This window comes from Galeopterus variegatus, unplaced genomic scaffold, assembly GCF_000696425.1.
Source record: "Galeopterus variegatus unplaced genomic scaffold, G_variegatus-3.0.2 Scaffold1373, whole genome shotgun sequence".
Taxonomy (NCBI): domain Eukaryota; kingdom Metazoa; phylum Chordata; class Mammalia; order Dermoptera; family Cynocephalidae; genus Galeopterus; species Galeopterus variegatus.
The window spans coordinates 145,068-167,046 of NW_007727484.1; the positions used below are offsets into that span (position 1 = coordinate 145,068).

A 21,979-nucleotide genomic window follows, 5' to 3' on the forward strand; every position below is an offset into this window, starting at 1 on the left:
CCCCCAATATTATCATACAGCAGATGCTTCTTCTGTCACTCTGAAATGGATTTTGTGGAATGAGACATCCTCTTCTTTTGTCTGTGCTGGTGACCCTTCTTGTGTCAATGCACTCCAGTGGTTGGCAGACCATCTGCGTGGTAGCTGTGGAGTCTAGCCGCTTTTGCAGCAGCCATGGTTATTATGGTGGCTGTAGTGGGCCACCCACATGGAGGTGCTGTTTTTGGCATGCTCCTTGGCACTGGCAGTATGCCTGGTTGTGGGGTGTGTTTGGTCCCCTTCTCCATGCCTCTGGTCCCTGGGCAGACCCCAAGGTGCGGGTGCCATGTGCCTGGTTGTGGAAGAGGGGTCCAGTCCCCTTCTCTGTATCCCAGGTCCCTGGGCGGGCCCCAAGGTACTGGTGCAGTGTGCCTGGTTGTGGGAGGAGGGCCCGGTCCCCTTCTCCATGACTCGGGTACCCAGGTGGTCCCCGAGGTGCTGGCGTTTTGTGCCTGGTGTGGGAGGAGGGTCCAGTTCCCTTCTGCATGCCTCTGGGCCAGGTGGGCCCCAAGGTGCTGGCACGGTGTCCCTGGTTGTGGGAGAGAGGTCCAGTCCCCTTCTCCATGCCCTGGGTCCCTGGGTGGGCTTCGAGGTGCTGGCATGTTGTGACTGGTTGTGGGAGGGTGGTCCAGTCCCCTTCTCCATGCCCCGGGTCCCTGAGTGGGCTCCAAGATACTGGCGTGGTGTGCCTTGTGGGAGGAGGATCTGGTTTCTGGCTCCATGCCTCGGGTCACCGGGTGGGACCCAAGGCCCTGGCTTGATGTGCCTGGTTATGGGAGAGAGGTCCAGTCCCCTTCTCCTTGCCTTGGGTCCCTAGGCAGGCCCCAAGGTGCTGGCGTGGTGTGCCTGGTTGTGGGAGGGGGGTCCAGTCCCCTTCTCCATGCTTCAGGTCCCCAGGCTGGCCCCAACACACTGGAGCAGTTTGCCTGGAAGTGGGAGTGGGGTCTGGTCCCCAGATCCAAGCGTCCGGTTCCCAGGCAGGCCCTGAGGTGCTGGCATGGCGTATCTGGTTGTGGGAGGGGGGTCCAGTCCCCTTCTCTGTGCCTTGGGTGCCTGGGCGGGCCCCGAGGCGCTGGCACAGTTTGCCTGGAAGTGGGAGTAGGGTTCAGTCCCCGGATCCAAGCCTCCGGTTCCCAGGCAGGCCCCAAGGTGCTGGTGGTGTGCCTGGCTTGGAACTAATTTTTTGTGCTTTGCTTCTAACACAGGGGAACTTCCCATGGGAACCAGTACTTGAGCTGTGTGATTGTTTAAATTGCTACTTTGCTGCTGTTTCCCTAGGGAAGGCTTTTTGTGCAGCTCAGGGTTTAATGGTTGACCTTATAGGTACTTCCGGCTCTCCAGAGACCCGGTGGATCTGTGTTCTGTAGAATCTCTGATCTGGGCCTGAGTCTTTTCATCAAACTGCACCCCATGCAATTCTGCATTCCTGACCAGTCTCCTCTGAGTGGTCCTGCACTGATTGGGGGGCAGGTCGGCTGTCCTTGCTGTGCCCCAGTGTTCTCCTGGTGGGCACGTCTCACCGACCGCCCCTGCTCCAAACACTTCCCATGGGAGGGGCCCTGCGCCATCCCTTGCGATGACTCACCGGCCTCTGAGTGGCTCCCTTTTTTTCAGTTGTTCTGGCTCCTCGCTCTTGTGTGGGTCCATGTGAACCCTATTAGTGGTCTTGCTGTCCTGGGGGCCGCCAAGGCCCTCTTCTCTCCTGCCGCCTCCTAGTGACTCCATCTGAAGGGCACAGCTGAGGCTTCTGCTGGCTCCTGCTCCATTTGCTTATCAGCTCGAGCCTTAAAGCAGCCGCGGCCCGAAATGCTCAGAGCAGCTTTTTCCTTCTCTCATCGTGGTTTCTCCCACCTTCATGAACTCCGTAGGTCTCTCCTCCTCTTCCCCTGAGCTCCAGCGGCCCCAGCTTAGCTGATGTTACATTTTTATAGTTGTAAATTTGGTTGATTTGTGGGAGAGTGACGCTGCAGACTGTCTATTCCGCCATCTTGATTGGATCCCATGAGGCTGCATTCTAACCAACTAATAAGCCAACTGGCCAGCCCACCCCCATCATATGGATGAACCACACCTGTTCACCAGTTCACCCTCTGATGGACATTTGGGTTGTTTCCATGTTTCAGCTACAGTGAATAACACTGCAATAAATACTGCTGTACAAAGATCTGTTCATGCCCCTGTTTTTCATTTCTCTGGGTATATACCTAGGAGTGGAACTGCTGGATCACATGGCAATTCCATGCTTAGCTATCATTCTCCACAGAGGCTGCTGCATTTTACACTCCCACTGGCAGTGCAGAAGGGCTCCGGTTTCTCCACATCCTCACCAACACTCATTTTCCAGTTTTTAGATAGTAGCCATCATCCTAAAGGGTGTGAAGTAGCATCTAACTGTGGTTTTCATTTGCATTTCCCTTACGGTTAACAATGTTAAGCATCTTTTCATATGCTAATTGGCCATTTGTATATCTTCTTTGGAGAAATGTCCTTTCAAACCCTTTGCCCACTTTTGAATCGGGTGGTTTTCGCTGTTGCTCAGTTGTAGTTCTTTGTTCATTCTGGACAGAAAGCCCTTATCAGAAACAGGATTTGCAAATATTTTCTCTCATTCTGTGAGTTGTCTTTTCACTCTCAACGGTAACCTTTTTTTTTTTTTTCCTTTTTGTCTTTTTTTTTTTTTTTTTCTGACCGCTAACGGGATCGCAACCCTCGGTGTCGCGCCCGTACCAGGGACCAGCAACGTGATCGCAACCTTCGGTGTTGCGCCCGCACCTCGCTCAGCCAGTGAGCGGGAACTGGTCTCCACATGGGATCCGAACCCTCGGCGGGAGCGCCACCGCACTCCCAAGTGGCGCACTCTCCAGTGCACCACCGGGCCAGCCCTCAACGGTAACCTTTGATTCATAAAAGTTTTTAATTTTGATGTTTATCTGTTTTTTCTTTATTGTCTGTGCTTTTGGTGTCATATCCCAGAAATTGCTCCCAAATCCAATGTCATGAAGCTCTTCCCCCACTTTTTTTCCCAAAGTTTTATAGTTTCAGCTATTAAATTTAGGTCTTTGATCCATTTGTGTTAATTTCTGTATATGGAGTAAGGTAAGCATCCAACCTCATTCATTTGCACGGGCATATCCTGTTTTCCCAGCACCATTTGTCAAAAAGCTGTCCCTTCCCCGTCAGACGGTCTTGGTGCCCTTGCCAAAAATCAACTCACCACATATGCCAGGGTTTGTTTCTGGACCCTCTAGTCTATTCCTCTGGTCTCTACTTCCGCACTCCAGAACTGCACTGTTCGTTACTGCAGCTTTACAGCACGTTTTGAAATCGGGGAGTGTGAGTCCTCCAACTTTTGTTTATTCTTTACTAAATTGTTCATTCCAGGTCCCTTGAGATTCTATGTGAACTTTAGGATGGGTTTTTCTATACCGTATAAAAAGCTGTGGGATTTTGATAAGGACTGCATGGAATCTGTAGATCCCTTTGGGTAGTACTGTCATTTTAACTATAAGAGGGTACTTCAAAAAATTCACGGAAAAACAGAATTAAAAATAACACAAATCTTTCCATGAACTTTTTGAAGGCCCCTCAAATTAAGTCTCCTAACCTGTGAACATGGAATGTTGTCCCATTTATTTAGATCTTCTTTAATTTCTTTCAGCAGTGTTTTGCAATGTTCAGTGCACAAGTCTTTTGCCTCCTTGGTTAAACTGATCCCTAAGTATTTTATTCTTTTTGATGCTATCGTAAATGGAATTGTTTTCTTAATTTCCTTTTTGGATAGTTCATTGCAAATATACAGAAATACAATTGATTTTTGTGTTTCAATTTTGTATCCTGCTACTTTGCTGAATTAGTCCAGTAGCTCTAACCATACTTTTATGGATTCTCTAGAGTCTTCTATATATAAGATCGTGTCACCTGTGAACAACTTTTCGTCTTTTCCAGTGTGCATGCCTTTTATTTCTGTTCTCTTGCCTAACTTCTCTGGGTGGAAGACAGAAAGGGAAAGTTTTCCGAATGAACAAAGCTAAAACCTTCTATGCAGCAAACTCCCCATTAGTTGATCTGTCTGTTGTCAGACACCGTAGATCTAGTGCTCACGAGTGTTTTTTACCAATAAACCAGGTAACCAAGTAAAGTGAAGTAACTACTTCTGGACTATTGGATAAATAAATGTTTGTAGGCTACCAATTCCTGAAGATGTCCCAGAAGGAAACTGTCCTCTGTTCGTCTCTCTGAGAAACTTCTACACACAAAATAGGAAAATGATACCTTAGGATCCACTAGTGCCCCAGCCTTGATGAGGTACTTCACTGCTTCCAGGTGGTTGTTTTCTGCTGCCTCCATCAGTGGGGTCCTCTGGTCTTCCGAGCAGGTGTCAATGTTAGCGCCCGCCTAGTAAAACAAGGAGCAGTTCAGGTGCACGGACAGCTGCCACTGCAGCACCACCTGGTGAGGAAATGAACTTACCCGCCTCCACAGTTCAAAAAGAAAAGATTTGCCAAGGTACATTAACAGTGTTTTATTGACCAACTATGTTTGAGTCTTCCAAAAATATATTCAAAGACATAATTATTCTATTACCATCAAGCCTTTAGCTGAAACAGCATACTTAGGCTAAATTTCATTTCTAAATTAATTTGATAGAAAACGCATACAGCACAGTAGTGCAGCAACACCTTTAGAAACAAGAAAGATGGTGATGACCTTCTAAAGCAAACAAGGCGGAGGTAGGGAGGGCTGCTTGGTGAAGAGGGGCCCAGGAGGGAGGTGCTGGCCCAACCCTGCCAGCACCAGCAGGACACCTGCCCCACGGCTCCTGCTGCCTCCTCCAGCTATCTGAATACTTGCCAAAATAAACACAATGAGAACTAGTTTCCAGCAGTATGTATTTTGGAGTGTTTTCTAGTTTTTCCAATAAGGTGAGAAACTTGAAAAACTAATGAAATAGCAGGTATACATAAGAAAATTTCTGTTTGTCTGAACGAGAACTAGTTTCCAGCAGTATGTATTTTGGAGTGTTTTCTAGTTTTTCCAATAAGATGAGAAACTTGAAAAACTAATGAAATAGCAGGTATACATAAGAAAATTTCTGTTTGTCTGAAACTTAGAAAGCCCCCAACTTTAAAACTGGTTGTGTGCTAAAAGCAAATCAGTTGTTTGGTAGTTGAAACCTTTTCTCCACAAGGGGAAAAGTGGTCTAACTTCTCAGACTAATGTACAAAGAGTTAACATTTAGTTTATAAAATAAATATTTACTCTCAAAAGATATTGAAAGTAATACTGTTTTTACTATTAGCAATTAAAAAAAATAAATAACACAATTAACTAAGGAATTTTTAAGCAGTCCTAGAATGGTATATATGGGAAGCCAGGTATGATTAGTAAAGACTGAGAGGTACACTGAGGTTTCCAAGGGGACTCTGAAAGGGGCTTGTGGCTGTGTTCAGAGCTGTGTACTATGGGGGGGGGGGGGGACCACAGGTTCACAGAGCAGGGGTCAGAGGTCAGAAAGAGTAGAGCATCAAGGCAGGAAATGGGGGTGGAAGACACAAGGTTGATTTCAAACACAGAAGTTCAAAGCCGAGGTCGGGCTGCCGAACCTGAGAGCTAACTTTAACAAGGAAATAAACTTAAAAAACACACAAAATAAGGGAGTGAGGCCATGCAGTGCCAACAAGGCCCGTGCAGGGGCAGGGTATGTGGAGGGGCTGGGCTTGACAGCAGCCAGTGCCTGCCAGTGGCCAGCTCTACATTGAGCAGCACAGGGGCCCTCACAGACACACAGCAACCCAGGGCCCCAGAGAACCAGAGGACTCTGACCCTCCCCCTGGAGAACATGGTCATAGAAACCTCTAAGAACCTGGAAACTCAGGGCCGGCCCGGTGGCGCACTGCTACAGTGCGCCGCTTGGGAGCGCGGCGGCGCTCCCGCCGAGGGTTCAGATCCCACATACAGACCGGCCGCTCACTGGCTGAGCGAGGTGCGGCGCGACACCGGGGGTTGCGATTCCGTTGCCGGTCCCGGTCCGGTACGGGCGCAACACTGAAGGTTGCCATCCGTTGCCGGTCACGAAAAAAAGACAAAAAGGAAAAAAAAAAAGAAAAAGAACCTGGAAACTCAGAGAGGAACACAGGGAAGAGAGAATCAACCGAGACCCCACCAGGCAACTAACAGGATTTGCAAACAGAGAGACAGGACAGCACAGCCCAAAGAAACGCGGATTCTCGGTAACAAGTCCCACCACCCATGTTGCAAGCGGGACTGAGGCAGATGCATCCAAGACCCTGTGAGGAGCGCGGCACTGATCAGGCCCCGGGGCAGCCCATGCTGTGACCTGCAGGACACACATCTTCTCCTTCTGGCCTTGCACTCTCCCCACACGGGCCACTGAGGGCGAGCCCTGTCTTCTAGAAGTGAGAGGTGAGGGAGGAGCAGACGGGCGAGAGAAATGAGCACCCGCGACAACCGCTCAGAGGGAGAGCGTAGTGCGCCGCCTGGTGCTCCCCAGAAACCGCAGGCACGCGGAGCACCACAGGGCACAGATGACACGGCCCCTGACTGAGCAGGCTGGAAAAACAAAAACCCACATTGGCAGGAAGAAGCCCTAGGGGTTCACGAGGCTGGCGGACAGCAAGGATGCTGAGAGACTGGACTTCAGAGCCCCTCTCCAGCCCAGAGCCAAACGCTTTCTGGATTGATCTCCTTCCCTGCCCACGTGGCCACCAAGCGCTCAGGTGCAGCCCAAGTGACGCAGGAGCACCTCCTCCCTTTCACAAGTGAGACAGCCACATGCTGCAGGGGGACTTGAACAAGACGAGAGCACTCTGGTCCCAGTGAGACCCACGTGATGAAAACAAAGGAGGACAGATAAATATCAAAAGCACCTAGAGGCGCTCCCATGCTGCTACAAGACATGCAGTTCAAAGCCAAATAAAGACAGGAGCCCAGAGAGCTCAGCCAGCGTGGACACTAGTCCTCCACGCCAGCATTCCTTGGTGGCTTCTAGCTGGAGCTTGCGCAGGGACAGGGGTGTGAGATGTGAGGGTGCGCTCCACAACCACCAATGCTGAACAAACCCTGAGAAACAACACCCTTGGGTTCAGGGCAGACTAGAAATAAGCCCGTGCCACTTTTTCTGAGGACTCGCAGAAAAACTGCTTAGGTTCTGAGGCTTATTTTACAAAAATAAGCCCCTCTAAGATCGGCAGCAGTAAGCTCTGCAGCCCAAATCGTCATATGAAGCAGCAGGCTGAGGGTCTGAAGGCGGTCCAGGCCGGTCAGACGCCAACACAGGGGAGCATGAAGAACTCCTCTATACGGGGGCCCCTCCAGGGTGTAACACTGTGAAGACACCGAAATTGTGAAAACAGAAGGTGAGCAGAGCTCCCACACTGCCCCCTCACGCCTCTCCAGGCACGAGCAGCAGGATGAGACCTAAGACCCACCTGGACCACTGCAGTTCCTGCCTGCATTCACTTGTTTTTTGGGTTTTAGTTTTTTGACTAAAAGAAGCCAGACACAAAAAGATTCACACTGTGTGACTCAATGACCATTAAGGTTCGAAGCAGACATAACCGAGCCGCACTGCTGGAGGACACTCACAGGGATCCGAGCAGGGCTTGCTGGGCTGGGCGGCAGCACTGCGCCTGGACCCCGGGTCAGCTAGCCAGGATGTTTATGTTTTACAGACTTTCCTGTATGCATAACATGCACACACACACATAATTTATTTATATTTAATGTTTTTTAAAAAGCCAAAGAGAAAACACTGCCTTTCAAAGGAGTAACATGCTAACTTCTCAGAAGGAGTCAGAGACAGGGAGGCAGTGAAGACAGTGGAAGTGTCGTCCCTCCAGTGGACTGAGAAAGAAACGCCAGTGACTGAGGATCCAAATGAGAACCCAAGGCCCAGGAAGAACATGTCGAGAAGCCTCCACACCCTGAGGCAAGAGCGCAGAGACCTCAGCAGACTCCACGCCCAGCCCTGCCCGTCCAGACCCCAGCTCCATCCTCACAGAATGCCAGCCACCACCTTACCCTTCATGACCTCTCAAGAATGGGAGGGCTCTTCCTGCGAGACTGTGGTCCCCTTTTCTGGACCACCCTCTCCCTCCTCCTAGAACCCCCTGAGCACACCACACCTGATGCCTCCAGTCCTCGGAGCAGCCCCACCGACACCCTGGCCGCGGGCCCCTTGACCTCCCCGGCCCCGTCAACCACTCACCTCAAGGTGACCACTCCCCCAGCCCACCCTTCCCGAATCCCTTTTCACGCTCCTCTCAACGCTCTCAGGCTCTCCACAGGCCGCTCACTGCCCACACGTGTCCTCCCTTCACAAGTGCCTCTGCCAGGGCACGACTGGCCCTGATGGCTTGTCAGCCTCAACTTACTCCTAGGTGAAGACTGTCTGCTGGACTCAGAGAGACCACTGAGGCAAAAAGGAGAAAGTATGTAGCTTCCAAACTAATAGGAAAAAACTACAACAATTAAATAGAAAAAGAGACACAGCTGACCTTTGAACAACAGTGGGTTGAGCTGCACGGGTCCACTTGTTGGAGATTTCTTTTCTCTAGCTTACTTTATTGTACAAACAGAATATAACACACACAACTGGCTGCTTATGTTATTAGTAAAGCTTTGAGGTGTCAAAAGTTATCTTTAGGCGGTCGGGTAGGCGGGTTGCAGGCTGTAAATCCATGTGGCAGGGGCTGTGGACCCTGGTGGCTGGGGCTGAGGTGGGCCTCACAGACCATGTCAGAGCAACGGTACCTGTGACCCTCATCCTGGGGCCTCCGTCTTCATGCTAATCTCAGGACAACGCCCTGTAACAATGCTGATATCCAGACCAGCAGCAACACCCTCCTAAACCTGCCCCTGGCCAGCAGCACCAGCCTGCACCAGCTCAGCAACCTCCACTGCAGGGAACTGCTGGACAACACACTAGTGCTCTGGTTCCCAGATCCCCAAAGTAACAGGGTGAGGACTGCGTGGACTTCCAAGTGCAGGGAGGCCTGGCTGTGGTGAGTGGCACCCTGCAGACCCTGTGACAGGGCCTTGGCTGTAGAGGCAGGTGAGTTCACCAGGTGGGCATTCACCCTGGGAAGCTGAGCAAGGTAGAGAGGCTGGTGGGTCTGATGCATGTGGAAACCGAGGTGCAGCAGCAGCAGGCCCTGAGGAAGCTAGATGAAGAACTGGGCTGAGACCCTCACCAAGGCTCTGGCCCAATGCTGAGGCCTGTATTAACTTTGCCAAGGATGACACCTGGAGGAGGGTCTCCTGCAACAAGCAGACAGCAAAGTGTGGGCACTGGACCCCCCAACACAGGCAAGATCAGCCTGCTGAACCTGCTCAGCCGGAAGCCAGCCTCCATCATGTCCCTGGAGCCAGGGACCACTGTGACATACTAAAGACCGCCTGGACCTGGCTGGGTTTCCTGTGCTGCTGAGTGACACGGCAGCGCTGCTAGAGGGCATGGGGCCCAGGGAACAGGAGAGTGTCTGCTGCCCACAAGAGGATGGAGCAGGCTATCTCATCTGTCTGTGTTGGATGCCTCTGATCGGGCCTTTCCATCCAACAGAGGGACAAAGTTGTAGCCCCCGTTGTATCCCGGAGCACCAGCTGGAGCCCCAGCGCCTCCTGCTGCCCAAGGGCCCAGGCCCTGGTCCTGACCTCCCCACACTTGCTGCTGTCCTGCCTGACCAGGGTAGTCTCCTGGAGGTGCTGAGGAAGGACCTGCCTGCAGTGTGGGGACAATCCAGAGGCCTGCCACTCTGACACATGCAGGTACCAGCATCACCTCAGGGCTGCCTGGACACTCTTGGCTGATACATGCAGTCAAAAGACCTGGTCCTAGCAGCCAAGGCACTGCAGGTCACCAAAGGGCATCTCACCCACCTCACAGGTAGAGGGGGCACTGAGGAGATTCTGACATCATCTTTCAGGACTTCTTTGTGGGCAAGTGAAGGGATGCCACGTGGACACCAGAAGCCAAATACCAAAAGAATGTAAAAAAACCTCAGGTGATCCAGAAATGTTCCAACATGGAAATCTCCCTTATCTTTCTCCAGGATTACCTTGTACCTTTCTTAAACTTTTCCTGTATGTTTGCACACTTGTGGATTCACCTATCAAATATGTTTTCTCTTGTGTTTTGCACATAAATATATTGTGTTTACTGTTTTAAAAAACAAACAACAAAAGTCATACTTGGCTTTTTGACTGCTTACTGGGAAGGGGTGAAGGGGACTAGAGCCCCTAACCACATGGTTCAATGGTCAACTGTATTTGTTTCAAAAGGCTGGGAATTAAAAGTACAATACAAGACATTAGATATAAATTAAAATGTGTCAGAAATTACAGTAAGTATAACTGGACAAAAGGCTCCTATTAAAACACCAAGACGTTTAGACTGAGTTTTTTTAAATCAAGTACCAGGCACTTAAGGAACATCTTTAAACAAGAAAGACAGACTAAAACAGAGCAGCAAAAAACTTCAAAATAACTATAAGTAATATCTTCAGAGAAATAAGGAAAGAACAGGGGGCTTTAAAAAAAGGAACAATCAGAGAGCAGGCACAGAAGCTGGAAGCTAAAGTTGAGAAGAGTGCCCAGAAGAAAGGACCAAGCAATGAGGAGACAAACCGCAGCAGTAGAAGTGGGTCCAGAAGGCCCCAGCAGGGGAGTGCTGGGCAACCGGAAAGACACTTGACAGGAATCATCCAGGAAAGCCTCCCAGAACTGAAGGGCATGGACTTAACATTGAAAGGGCTCACCCAACACCCCAATGAATCAATAAAGACCCTACGCTACAGTGAGGTGAAACTTTAGGCCACTGGGGTTAAAGAAAAGTCCCTGAAGCTACCAGAAATAATAGGTCACATATGAAGAATCAACAGACTGCCTGAGACTTAAAATGTGGCATCCAAGAAAAAGGAGACCTAACAGGGGTCAGGGAAGGGACGCCTCGGGGGCGACCACAGCACCCATGTGTCTGAACAGAGGCAGCACCACAGTCTGGTCAGACGGCCAGGAATAACCTGGCAGGAACAGAGTCAACTCAACCACTAGAAACACAAAACAATTATTAACCACAGGCAAAATATGCAGCAGCATAGATAAAACAGCTGAGCTTAAAAAGAATTTACATGATCACATAACACAAATTCTGAATCCTGATTTTAACAAAATGGGTGATATAACCAAACAATGAGAGTTGGGGGAAAGGGATGTGTCTGTGCTTATGCTAAACTCTCCTCTTCCGCAGCAGAAATCAGTAAATATTAAAAATTAAAAACAAAACTCAGGGCCGGCCTGGTGGCGCACTGCTACAGTGCGCCGCTTGAGAGCGCGGCGGCGCTCCCGCCGAGGGTTCGGATCCCACATACAGACCGGCCGCTCACTGGCTGAGCAAGGTGTGGGAGCAACACCGAGGGTTGCAATCCCGTTGCCGGTCCCGGTCCGGTATGGGCGCGACACTGAGGGTTGCGATCCGTTGCCAGTCACGAAAAAAGACAAAAAGGAAAAAAAAAAAAAATTAAAAACAAAACTCAAACTAAAAAAAAAAAAAAATCAAGAAAGAGCCATGTAAACAACACGTTATCTTAGAACATGGTGGTAAATGCCAGAAGACATGGCTAGAGGCACTGACTGTGGCTGCGGGCCTGGGAGGGACAGAAATGCTGACTTTCTGTTTCAGCCTCACAGCACTATTTGACTGTCTAACTGTAGGAACTATGAACCCAGTATTATTTTACTTTGACAAAAATAAGAGAGCAGGTGAAAGCTCTGGAACCTGAACCAGCATGTGGCAGATGTCCACGTGGCCAGCCTCCGCCGCGGCGTGCAAGGGCGAGCGCTTGCTCTGGTGCTCCATTTTGAAGTTGGGGTCGATTCCATCAACTGTGAACAAACATGGTTTCACTGGTTACTGCAGAGGCAGCCACTGCCAGCCCTTCAGACGGTCACAGAGGTTGGCAAAGACACACAGCAACAACCAGCTTCAAGATAAGCAGCAAGCTCTGCAGCCACCACATAGCACCGTCCCGTGTCTGGGTAGGGAAACCAGGCCCCACATCCACTGGGAAAATCTGAGAGGAAGCAGACTATTTCATACGACATTCAGCAGGCAAATAACCTAACCCCACATGTTCTATCTCTTACTGCCCCTCTCTAACTCTGGGGTTCTTTCTGTGTTTTTGTTCATTCCTTGTCTTGTCGCTCCCAGGCCCCGCGAGTACACAGCCACGGGCAGACATATTCTGAAGGAGTGGGAGGAAGGCCCTGAGATGGATGACGTGGACATCTGTCCACTCCCAGGAGGCCAGAATGGATGTGCTGCAGTGAAACAATCTTGGCATGGTATGAAGTCTATGAAAAAAATGATTAACACTGCCATTTTGGTCAACATTAAATAAACCCTTTTTTTAGAGCAACGTGTTTAGCTTCTTTCATGATTTAATGTCAAGTAAAGGGTTTCTTAATTACCTGTCTCAACCCAGAGAAGATGAACTTCAGGGAAATCAAGCCTAGAACAATACACGTTTTAGGGTATCAGAAACCGAAGCCAATGGGTTTATCTGGCGCGCACACACACACACACACACACACACACACACACACACACACACACACACACACACACACACACACGCTGCCAACACGAGCTCCACCTCCACCTGCATTACGCTGCGTCCACACAGGGACTGCTCCTCATCGTCACTGCCTACCACACGGGTCTCTCGCTAATTCTGCTTTTTCTGCATCTACATGTCTGCCTGTTTTAATAATCTCATATTCAATTCCTTTTTAAAATTAGAAATTCATGGGAAACACTTCTAGCAACATGAGTAACTGTAATGAACATCACAGACAGGCTGAACACCAGTGGGCAACCTGTTTTCACTGACCAGGGACGTCAGAGACATGTAAACAGAAAAACAAAATGAGACCGGCCTCGTGGTTAAAGGGGTGACTGAGCACCTCCTGCTCCTTGCGGTGCCCATGAGGTCGAGCCCTGTGGCAGCCCCAGACACAGGGATGCACTTACCCAGCATGAGGAGCACCTTCTGAAGCTCCCCTTGCCTGGCGGAGAAGTACAGCTGCTTTGGGTGGAAGCGAAGCTTCTTGGGCCTGTGGGAAAGCACAGGGCAGCAATCAGCACAGGGCGCTCTGTGTCTCACACGCGCAAAGCTGGAGGCTGAAGGACCTGAGCGATGGCTACCTGCCGGCTCCTCAAGGGCGAGAGCACTAGACCCACCGTCCTGAAGCATTCACAGCAAAAACAACAGGATGAGCGACTGCACCCTCAGTCAGCCCGAGAATGCCACACACCACAAGGCACCACATGACAGGAGAACCAATGCAGGGCACAGACAAGCCACCACTCTGCAGAAGGAGGGACCATCAGTTCACACTCAACACAGAAACAGCACGAGCAGGAGAGCGCAAGTAGCCCAGCTTACACCAATGGCCCTTCAGCAGTAAAGGAGACGCCTGGGGCAGCAGGAGCTGGGAACAAGCCCCCTGCTTTGAAACCTTATCTCAATAACCAAGCTGATAGCCAAGGGACAGGAGAGGAGCAGGGGGCAGGAACAGTCTGGGGCCTGGTCAGTGAGAGGGGCTATGGGCACCAGGTGGATGGAACAGTAGCTGTAAGCAAGGCTCAGAGACAAGGCTGGAGCCAGATGGAGAGAAGGCTACAGGGAGAAGACTGTGCAGGGTGAAGAAGATCCAGAAGGAGGAATCTGTCAACACAAGAATCATTCTATTAGGCAGAGGAGTAAATGTGATACTTCCCCTCCCGGGAGACAGCCCAGGACATAACAGTGTGGCCTCCCTAAGGAGGGTGACACTGTCCCCAGGAAGGAGGACTGCAGCATTTGGGAGCAGGCAGGTAAACCTTAGGGGTCACTTGGCCAACCCTTGCACTGAACAGAAGAGGGATGGGGCCAGGAGGCAAATGGTACCCAGGCAGGCAGGCGACAGGCAGGGTCTGCTCTAATGGCCCTAGAGGGGCCCAGGCAGCAACAGTATCCAAGGGAAATGTCTGCAAAAGCTCACCAGGACTGTCCTCATTTAGGACTTCAAAGGTGTCGCTTTTTGTTCTCAGCATAATGAAGAGGACAATGACTTGCAATAATTCCCCCAAAAAGTGTAAAAATATATGCATTATTCTGATGAACAGTGTTAGTCAAAAAGCTGAGAAGCATTACCACGGCGACCCAATGGGCAAAACACGGGGTGCAGATTGACACGAGGCCAAGCCATCTCCAAAGGCGCAGCTGGTCCTTACTTTTCCGAGTCCAGAGCAACTAGTGCACTCTCCAAGGTCTCCTTCCCTGGTGTCTGGGAGAGGCCAGAAGTTGGCCTCACGAGCCCAGCTGGCCCCGCAGGATCGAAGCCCTCCAGCACCTGGGGAGCTGCGCTCTGTGGCTTGTCATCCTCTGAGAGCAGTGGTCCAGCAGCACTTCGGGGGAGAAAATCATCGAAATGCTTAGTTTTAGTATTTGAAAAAATTCCATTCTTATGGACACCAATGAAAACTTAAACATGGTTTTCTCCAGCCTATCCAAGGGCAGTCCTTTTCTGAGTGAAACAACTACAAATTCACTACCTGTTTAGCTTCTGGGTGACAAAAATGGTCCAGGATTCAGAATCAAATTCCCTGAGAAACATGATTTTCAAAAACTAGGGCAACTTTTCCAGTACTTCCGGGCCACATGTTCAAATCTGCTTTTATGAACGAGCTTCAGGTTGACTCTATCAAGTCCACTGCCCTCCCCAATAAGAGGGAATCCCATTAAAATTTCGGTTCAAACTGCATTAAATTTACAGATTAATATGAAGGAATGGACACATTTCCATTATTTACTTTTGTCCACAACTTGGGTCTCTTTTAAACAACGTTCCATGAAGTTTTGGTTTTCTCTAAATCAGTGTGATACTTATTAAGCTCTTTTTTCTCTTTTTCTGCTGGGTAGTTGTTGGGTTTTGCTGCTGTTTGAAAGGATCTCTTATCCTGTTTTCTGGCAGGACATTGCTGGCAGGGAACAAGGCAACTGACTTCTGCTAGCTCGGTTATCTGATCCTCTTACTGACTCCATTTAGTCCTGAAAATTTTTTCAGCTGTTTCTACTGGATTCTTTTAAGAAGACAACCATATGCGTCTAATATGAATACGTCTAACTCTTCTAGATTATTTTTTCTTGTCTTTGGCTAGGGCCTTCAAACCTTAATGCTGAGTAGCAGAGTAACAGCAGACTGCAGGCAGCTGACACCATTTCAGGTGTCAAACAGCTACCTACAGAGGACTGCGCTAGCAACAAAAATACTACAAAGCTACATTAACTAGGGTAGTGTGAAAACTGGTTCAAAAATAGGCAAATAAATCTACAAAACCAAACAGAAAGAGACTCACACACAAATGGCAACAAATGGATTTCAGTACATCTTAAATGTCAGAAACCAAAAGGAGTATCAGAGTCGGCCAAGAGACTTCTGGACAGAACAGCGGAGATCTACAATAGTTAAAGACTGACACGTTTCAGGGGAACTATGTGGAAAGCTGGGCCAGAGCCCCTCCACCAAGTACCTGCCCGTAGTGGTGTCGGCCCTGCCCTCCACGGCTGAGCTCTTCTCCTGCCCGGGGGCCAGTGTCACCATGGAGGTGGTGTCTGCTTTTGCTATTGTCACCTCTTTGGCCTTGGAGGTCTCCTCCCCGCAGTGGGGACAATAGCTGGCGTTATTGACTCGAGAGGCACAGTCTTTGTGGAAACGGTGAGAGATGCTGCTCTCAGGCTGACATTCCATAAAATTACCCTGGAAATGGGAAGATGAAAAATCACTTTTAAAAAAACGGGGGCTAAACCAGCGCCTCATCTCGCATTGGGCAGCGTGAGCGAGTGAAGCCAGGGGCCGGGGTGGGGGCACATCTAGTCTGGGCTCCCCAGCCACCACCCGGGTGAGCAGGAAGAAGGGCTCTTCCTACAACGAGCTCACACCCACACCTATATCTCAGAGAGAGAAAGCCAAAGCTGGGCAGACACCATCTGACCGTCCCCACTCCAGCCGCTCCCACAGAGCAGGAAGGTGCACAAGATGACAAGGCCCAAAATAGGACCCCAGAAAAGGTCCATACTGAAAAGGGCTGACAGAGCAACAGGTCTCAGGTCAGAATGTCGAGGACGGAGATAGCAACGCTCTGCAGGGATCACCACACATCACTCTGGCACGAGCAGCAGTAAGAACAGCACGCTCTTGCAGAAAGCCAGCGGTAAACGGATGTGGAGGAGCAAATCCTCTCTCTCTCAGCAGAAGCAAAAAAAGGATGTGTCAAGACAGGGGAGGGTGCACGAGGTGTGAAAGGGTGCAAGCTCCTGCCCAGGTCCACAGAGGGGCTGTGGGAGTCTGGGGTGCCTGAAGCTGCAGGCAAAGGTAAACTGCAGGCACCCCCCAGGCGCACACACAGACGCTCCCACACGTGGACACCCATACCTGCAGACACTTGCACACGCAGACACTCACACGCATGGATGCTCCTACACGTGGACACCCATACGAATGGACCCTCCAACATAGGGACGCTCCCACATGCAGACATGCATGCTCTCACACGCAGACACCCATACATGTGGACACAGGCACACACAGACACTTGCACTCATGGACATTCCCACACGCAGGCACCCATACATATGGACACTTTCACATGCACTCGCCCACAACACGCAGACACTCGCACACATGGATGTTCTCACACACGGACACCCACACCTGCAGACGCTCCCACATCCGGGCACCAAAACATGTGGACACTTGCACACAGGAATGCTCTCACATGTGGACACCTACACAGGCGGATGCTCCCACATGCAGACAGTCCCACGTGTGGATACTCCCACATGCGGACGCTCGCACATGCAGACGCCCATACATGTGGACACTTGCACACGCATTCACACGTGGACACCCACACAGGCAGAGCTGTCCACATGAGGACGCTCCCCTATGCAGACAGTCCCATACATGGATGGTCTCACATGCGGACACACATGCTCCCACAAAAGGACACCCATAATATGTGCACACTCGCATGCATGGATGCTCCCAACGTGGGCACTCCCACAAGTGTGCCCACAGGGAAGAAGCCCATTCTTGGCAGGCCCCTAGGCACTGGTGAACGCAGATGCTTGATGAATGAAGTAACTAATGATATAAGATCCTGGAAGACACAGATGAGAGTTGCAGACATGCCCCTCCTCAGAAGTATGCTCCCTACTGAGACAGGAGGTTCACAGCCCACGAGGAGGGTGCCAAGCATGCTCGGGTCACACAATCCCAGCTGCATCTGAAAGGCTGGAGGCACAGGTAGGATAAAGGGAAACTGGGGGGTGGAGGGCAAAATGGGGGTTTCGTCTAAGGCAAGAAAGCTCAAGAGCTGTGGTAAAGGGCTTGTGAAGCACTGGAGATCTCAAGGTGGGCCCCAGACCCGGGACAAGCTGCCTGGATACGTCTGCCGTGTGCTTGCCAGTGGGAGACCACCCTGCAGCAGGGTGAACACCAGACAGGAGCAAGTGTGATGATGAGACGGTAGGCTCTGCATAGGACATGTGAGGCCTTTACCCAGGCAGGGTTCTTACCGCCGTGCAGAAGTAGCCACAGCCAGGACAACACTGGTGCTTCACCATGCGGCCCCGGTGGTCTTCACACAGCACCAGGAGCGGTGCCTTGTTGGATGGGCGCATCAGCTCATACTTGACCACGCTGTTTGTGCACCGGCCCAGCTGCAGACAAGATCGGGGTCAGTGACAGAGCTATGAGGGACCGGCATTCCCACCCACCAGGCCCGGGAAGGTGCTCAGCAGTTGCAAGCTGACCAGATAAGCAGCGAGCACGAACCAGGCAGCTGCCACATACCTGCAGCACCATGAGCGGGCTGGGAACCCAGAGAAGGAGGCCACTGTCCTCTGCATAGCCTGCGCACATTGCACTTGTTGGGGACCAGGTACTTAACTCAAGAGGAGTCATGGAAAACATCAGGGTGAGAGGGGGATCTGGGCTAGGTATCAAAGAAAAATAGACATACACTGGGCAGGACAACCCAGACCATCAGAGGCCAGCAGCAGGGAATGGTCTAGTGAATCTGTGGGACCCCCCAATAGTCCCAGGACGGCCAGAGCATGCTGCACACAGGAGTCACAGTTGAGATGCATGAAGCAGAGAGACACAGAGCCTCCCAGCTCTGCCCGAGGGACATGGGTCACCAGAGGGTTACGACAGGATCAGGCCTGGAGGATGTTCACTGAGGCAGAAGCACAGAGGCTGCCCTGGGGTGAAGACACCCAAGATGCTACTGGGCTCTGTGATGCACTGAACATATAGGATTACTGGTTTGCTATGTGAAGCTCTCTGACAGCCAATAAGAAAACAAAAAATAGCCCAACAGGAAAATAAGCAAAGACATGAGTGGCAATTAGAAGAATTATAAATCCCCCCACCCCCACCCAAATGATAAAATGTTCAAATTTCCTGGTAAGCAAAGAAATGCAACATAAAAAGCTACTGACATTCTCCCATCCTGCCTGGTACCATCTCTCTCAGCTGGCACTGCAAGAGCAGGCCAGTGCCCACAGAGTCTGCAGAAATTGATTCAAAGTTCTGTCCAAACTTTCTGGCAAGCGATTTGGAAATATGAATCAAAAAGCCTTACAAATACATGTTCTGCTTTTAAGACTCTAGCAAAAGTTATCATTGAACACATGCACAAAGATGTATCTAGAAGGACACAGCATTCGCAACAATGGAACAGCATAAACAATCAACAAGTCCATCCACAGAGAAGGGGCTGTGGGACAGGCCTGGGTGGCGTAAATGATCTGACTGTCAAACCAAGACCCAAACAGGATCATAAAGGAGGTTTTTTTAAGACAGTCTGGGCATCACTCCATATTTATGGAATGAAAATTGAAAGGGGTAGAACCAGGGCATGTATAGCCTGAGAAAGCCCCCACCTACCACCACCAAATGATTCTGCTGTGAACTCGTGACCAAGTCCCAAGCATGCAGATCATCCATCGCTATTAATTTGGAAAAATGTAACATATTAAGGGAGAAAACAAGTTTTTTTGGGTTCCTTTGTTTTAAATCAGATTTGGTATATACATAGGAACATCTGGAAGGACATACATAAATATTAATAACCTCAATTTTGGAATAAGAAGTCATTTATACTCTTTTCCCTGTGCACGTACATAATGTCTGATTTGTTTTACCATCAGAGTGCATTATTTATATCATCATAAAAAACGATAAAGGTGTATAATTTTGCCTCAGCTTTCTGTAAGATGGGAACAGAGAAGAGGGATTAGGGGATCCAGGCAGAACGGCAGGAGAATACAAGGAAGTTGATGTTTCGGAAAAACTATGTCAAATGAGTGACAATGGAATCCAGTTAGGATTCCATTGAAAAGAATTCCAAAGGAAAAAAATAATAAACAGGCATTGCATCATATTGGGCACTGCGCAATACACAGGCATCAAGGACGGTCCCTGTGAGGTTACTGTGGGGTGGGGGGTGGGCAGGAGACCTCCTGCACCTTGGGCACCAGGTGGTTCTGAGGAAGTACTCCACCTTTTGTTGGGTATGACAACGGTTTCACGGTTATGTTAAATATGATTCATTAGCAACACATGCTGAATTATTTATGGGTAAAATGATATGATTTCACCCATAACTACTCCATTCCATTTTTACCAAGCAAAAAGGTCACGGGGGATGGCTCAGATGAGAACAGAGGATGTTGGTAATTTTTGAAATTAGATTTGGGCACATGGGGGTTCATTTTACTCTTGTCTGTTTTTGAAACTTTTCTTAATGGAATATTTAATAAAAGAGCAAGACACTAAAAAGCTGATAGGAAACCTCTGTAGTGTTGGGCTTGTGTGGAGGGTGGGGTCTCTGAGCATCCACCTTTGCAGACAGTGAATGCCCACCTGGGCTGGGGGGCCCTGGCACACTAGGACAAGTCTGGGCCTAATTCATCCACTGCTCTTATTTAAACCCATCCCACCCCTTGCTCCAGGGCTAGCTTCAGCCTTTCCTGGGTTCTGCTGGCCGGGTCCCCCAGGAGACCAGCAGGCTTGAGTTATCTCTGTTTGCCCAGTTGGTGCCTGCTGATGCAGCTGCTTTCCATCTTGCTCAGTAAAGTATTCACGGTTTCCATAATATACTACATAGGAGTATTTACACCTCCCCTTATGGGCGCCTTTCTTGTTCCGGTTTTTCCTTCACAATCATGTCAGCACAGGCGAAGGCTGGTGCTCTGCTGTCTTAGTAAGGGGTCTCTTGTCTCTTGTCATCTGCAGGTGTGCCCTCTCCTTTTTTCCCTTTCCTGCCACTCATTAGTTGAAGAAACTGGATAGTTTATGTCGTAGAATTTCTCTCTTCTGACTTGGCTAGTTACACCAGCAAGTTTTCATTTAATGTGGTCCTTTATTATCCCAATTCCCGAAAGCCAGCAGTGGGGTCCAGACCAGATCCAGGCTCAGTCATGAACCCCTATGGCTCACCTGTGACTCATCTGGCCACCCTGTTGCACACCCAAGCATGTTTCAACAGCAGCGCATGTCAGGTCCACAGATGAGGGCCCTTAATTCCTGCCCGGCAACATCCTCTCTGCACCAAATTGCACATGCAAGTGCAGCCAGATGCAGAGAAAGTCAGTGACACTGGGACATGCTGAGGGCCAACATGCCCAGCAGCCAGGTCTCCTCGCTGAGGTCACATTATCTGGCACTATGCATGCATGTGGTCGGCTCACATGAAAGACAGAGACTAAAGCCAACCAGCCAAAATCAGAAGAGCTCCAAGGAGCCAGATGGTACAGAGGGAGAAGACTGAGTGGGAAACACTGTCGTTAACATCCTCAAAGGCACGAGGGACTGTCAGCTCTGGGTCAGGACAGGAGGCTACAGTGTCACTTAGATCGGATGGGACATGTTCAAAACACAAAGTCTCAGAAGAGTCATCTCCCAAGCAACCTTTCTAAAGAAGGGACTGAAGGTTATGCACCACCGAGACAAGAGTAAATAAGAGAGATGTGATCCAGCAAGAAAGAACTTGATGTGTCTAAAAATACCTACAAAAATGTGCAATCCCATTAGGTGGGGAATGGGTTTATAACAAGTACATAGAAAAAAGAAGTTGTTCACGAAAGGAGACACAGTCATGGCATACAACGTGGCCAGCTGTGAACACTCCCATCACACGTTACGAGAACAGTGGACACTGCCCAACCAAACAATGGCAGAGCTGTAGCAGGGTGACAGAAGAAGAGAGAAGTGGAACAGGAAGGCAAAGGTCACCTTCCCAGAGAAAACATTGGATGTCATCTCAACATGGACACTCAATAACAGCAGAAAGATGCTATTCTAAAACATGAAGGAAAATACTAGAAGAAAAAATTAGAAGAGGTCAAAGTGGTAGCCTCAGGAGGGACAACTGGGAGAGGCAGAGTGAAGAGTCAGCATCAAATGGACACGCCAGGGTCCTGAGAAGCAGACACAGCACCCCCCACATCGCCCCACAGACACGAGGGCAAAGCTGGCGATGGCCATCTCTGTGGTCAGAAGTCAGGGCTGTGTTCGTTCTGGGGGTAGCACACGGAGTCTCAAAACAGATACAAAACACACTTTTTTGTAGTTCAATGAGAAGCAACACAGGGAAAGGAGACTTCCAGCCAACTGCGCATGGCCTGCCCTCAGCAGGTATCTCCCCAGGATGGCAGGGTACAGAAGGAGGGGCACCACAGGGCACGACCCGTGCAGGGAGGACCGCAGTCTTGCTGGGTGGTCAGAGGCCAGGTGTGGGCTGCAAAGGCTCAACCAGGGAACCCATGTGCCACCATGGCTTCTCCTTGGTCCCCACAGGTGCTTACAAGTG

General features: G+C 50.0%; 1 protein-coding gene across 1 annotated transcript in view; it reads right to left on the reverse strand.

Moving 5' to 3' along the window:
• The window catches only part of EHMT1 (euchromatic histone-lysine N-methyltransferase 1), a 204,400-nt gene that overhangs the window by 37,422 nt on the left and 144,999 nt on the right, over positions 1–21,979 (reverse strand). The window contains exons 12-17 of the mRNA XM_008576613.1: positions 17,679–17,822; positions 15,632–15,858; positions 14,333–14,506; positions 13,088–13,170; positions 11,834–11,940; positions 4,312–4,434 (exon numbers count right to left, since the gene is read on the reverse strand). Coding sequence (XP_008574835.1) covers positions 4,312–4,434; positions 11,834–11,940; positions 13,088–13,170; positions 14,333–14,506; positions 15,632–15,858; positions 17,679–17,822 — 858 coding nt within the window. The remainder of the gene's footprint in view (positions 1–4,311; positions 4,435–11,833; positions 11,941–13,087; positions 13,171–14,332; positions 14,507–15,631; positions 15,859–17,678; positions 17,823–21,979) is intronic.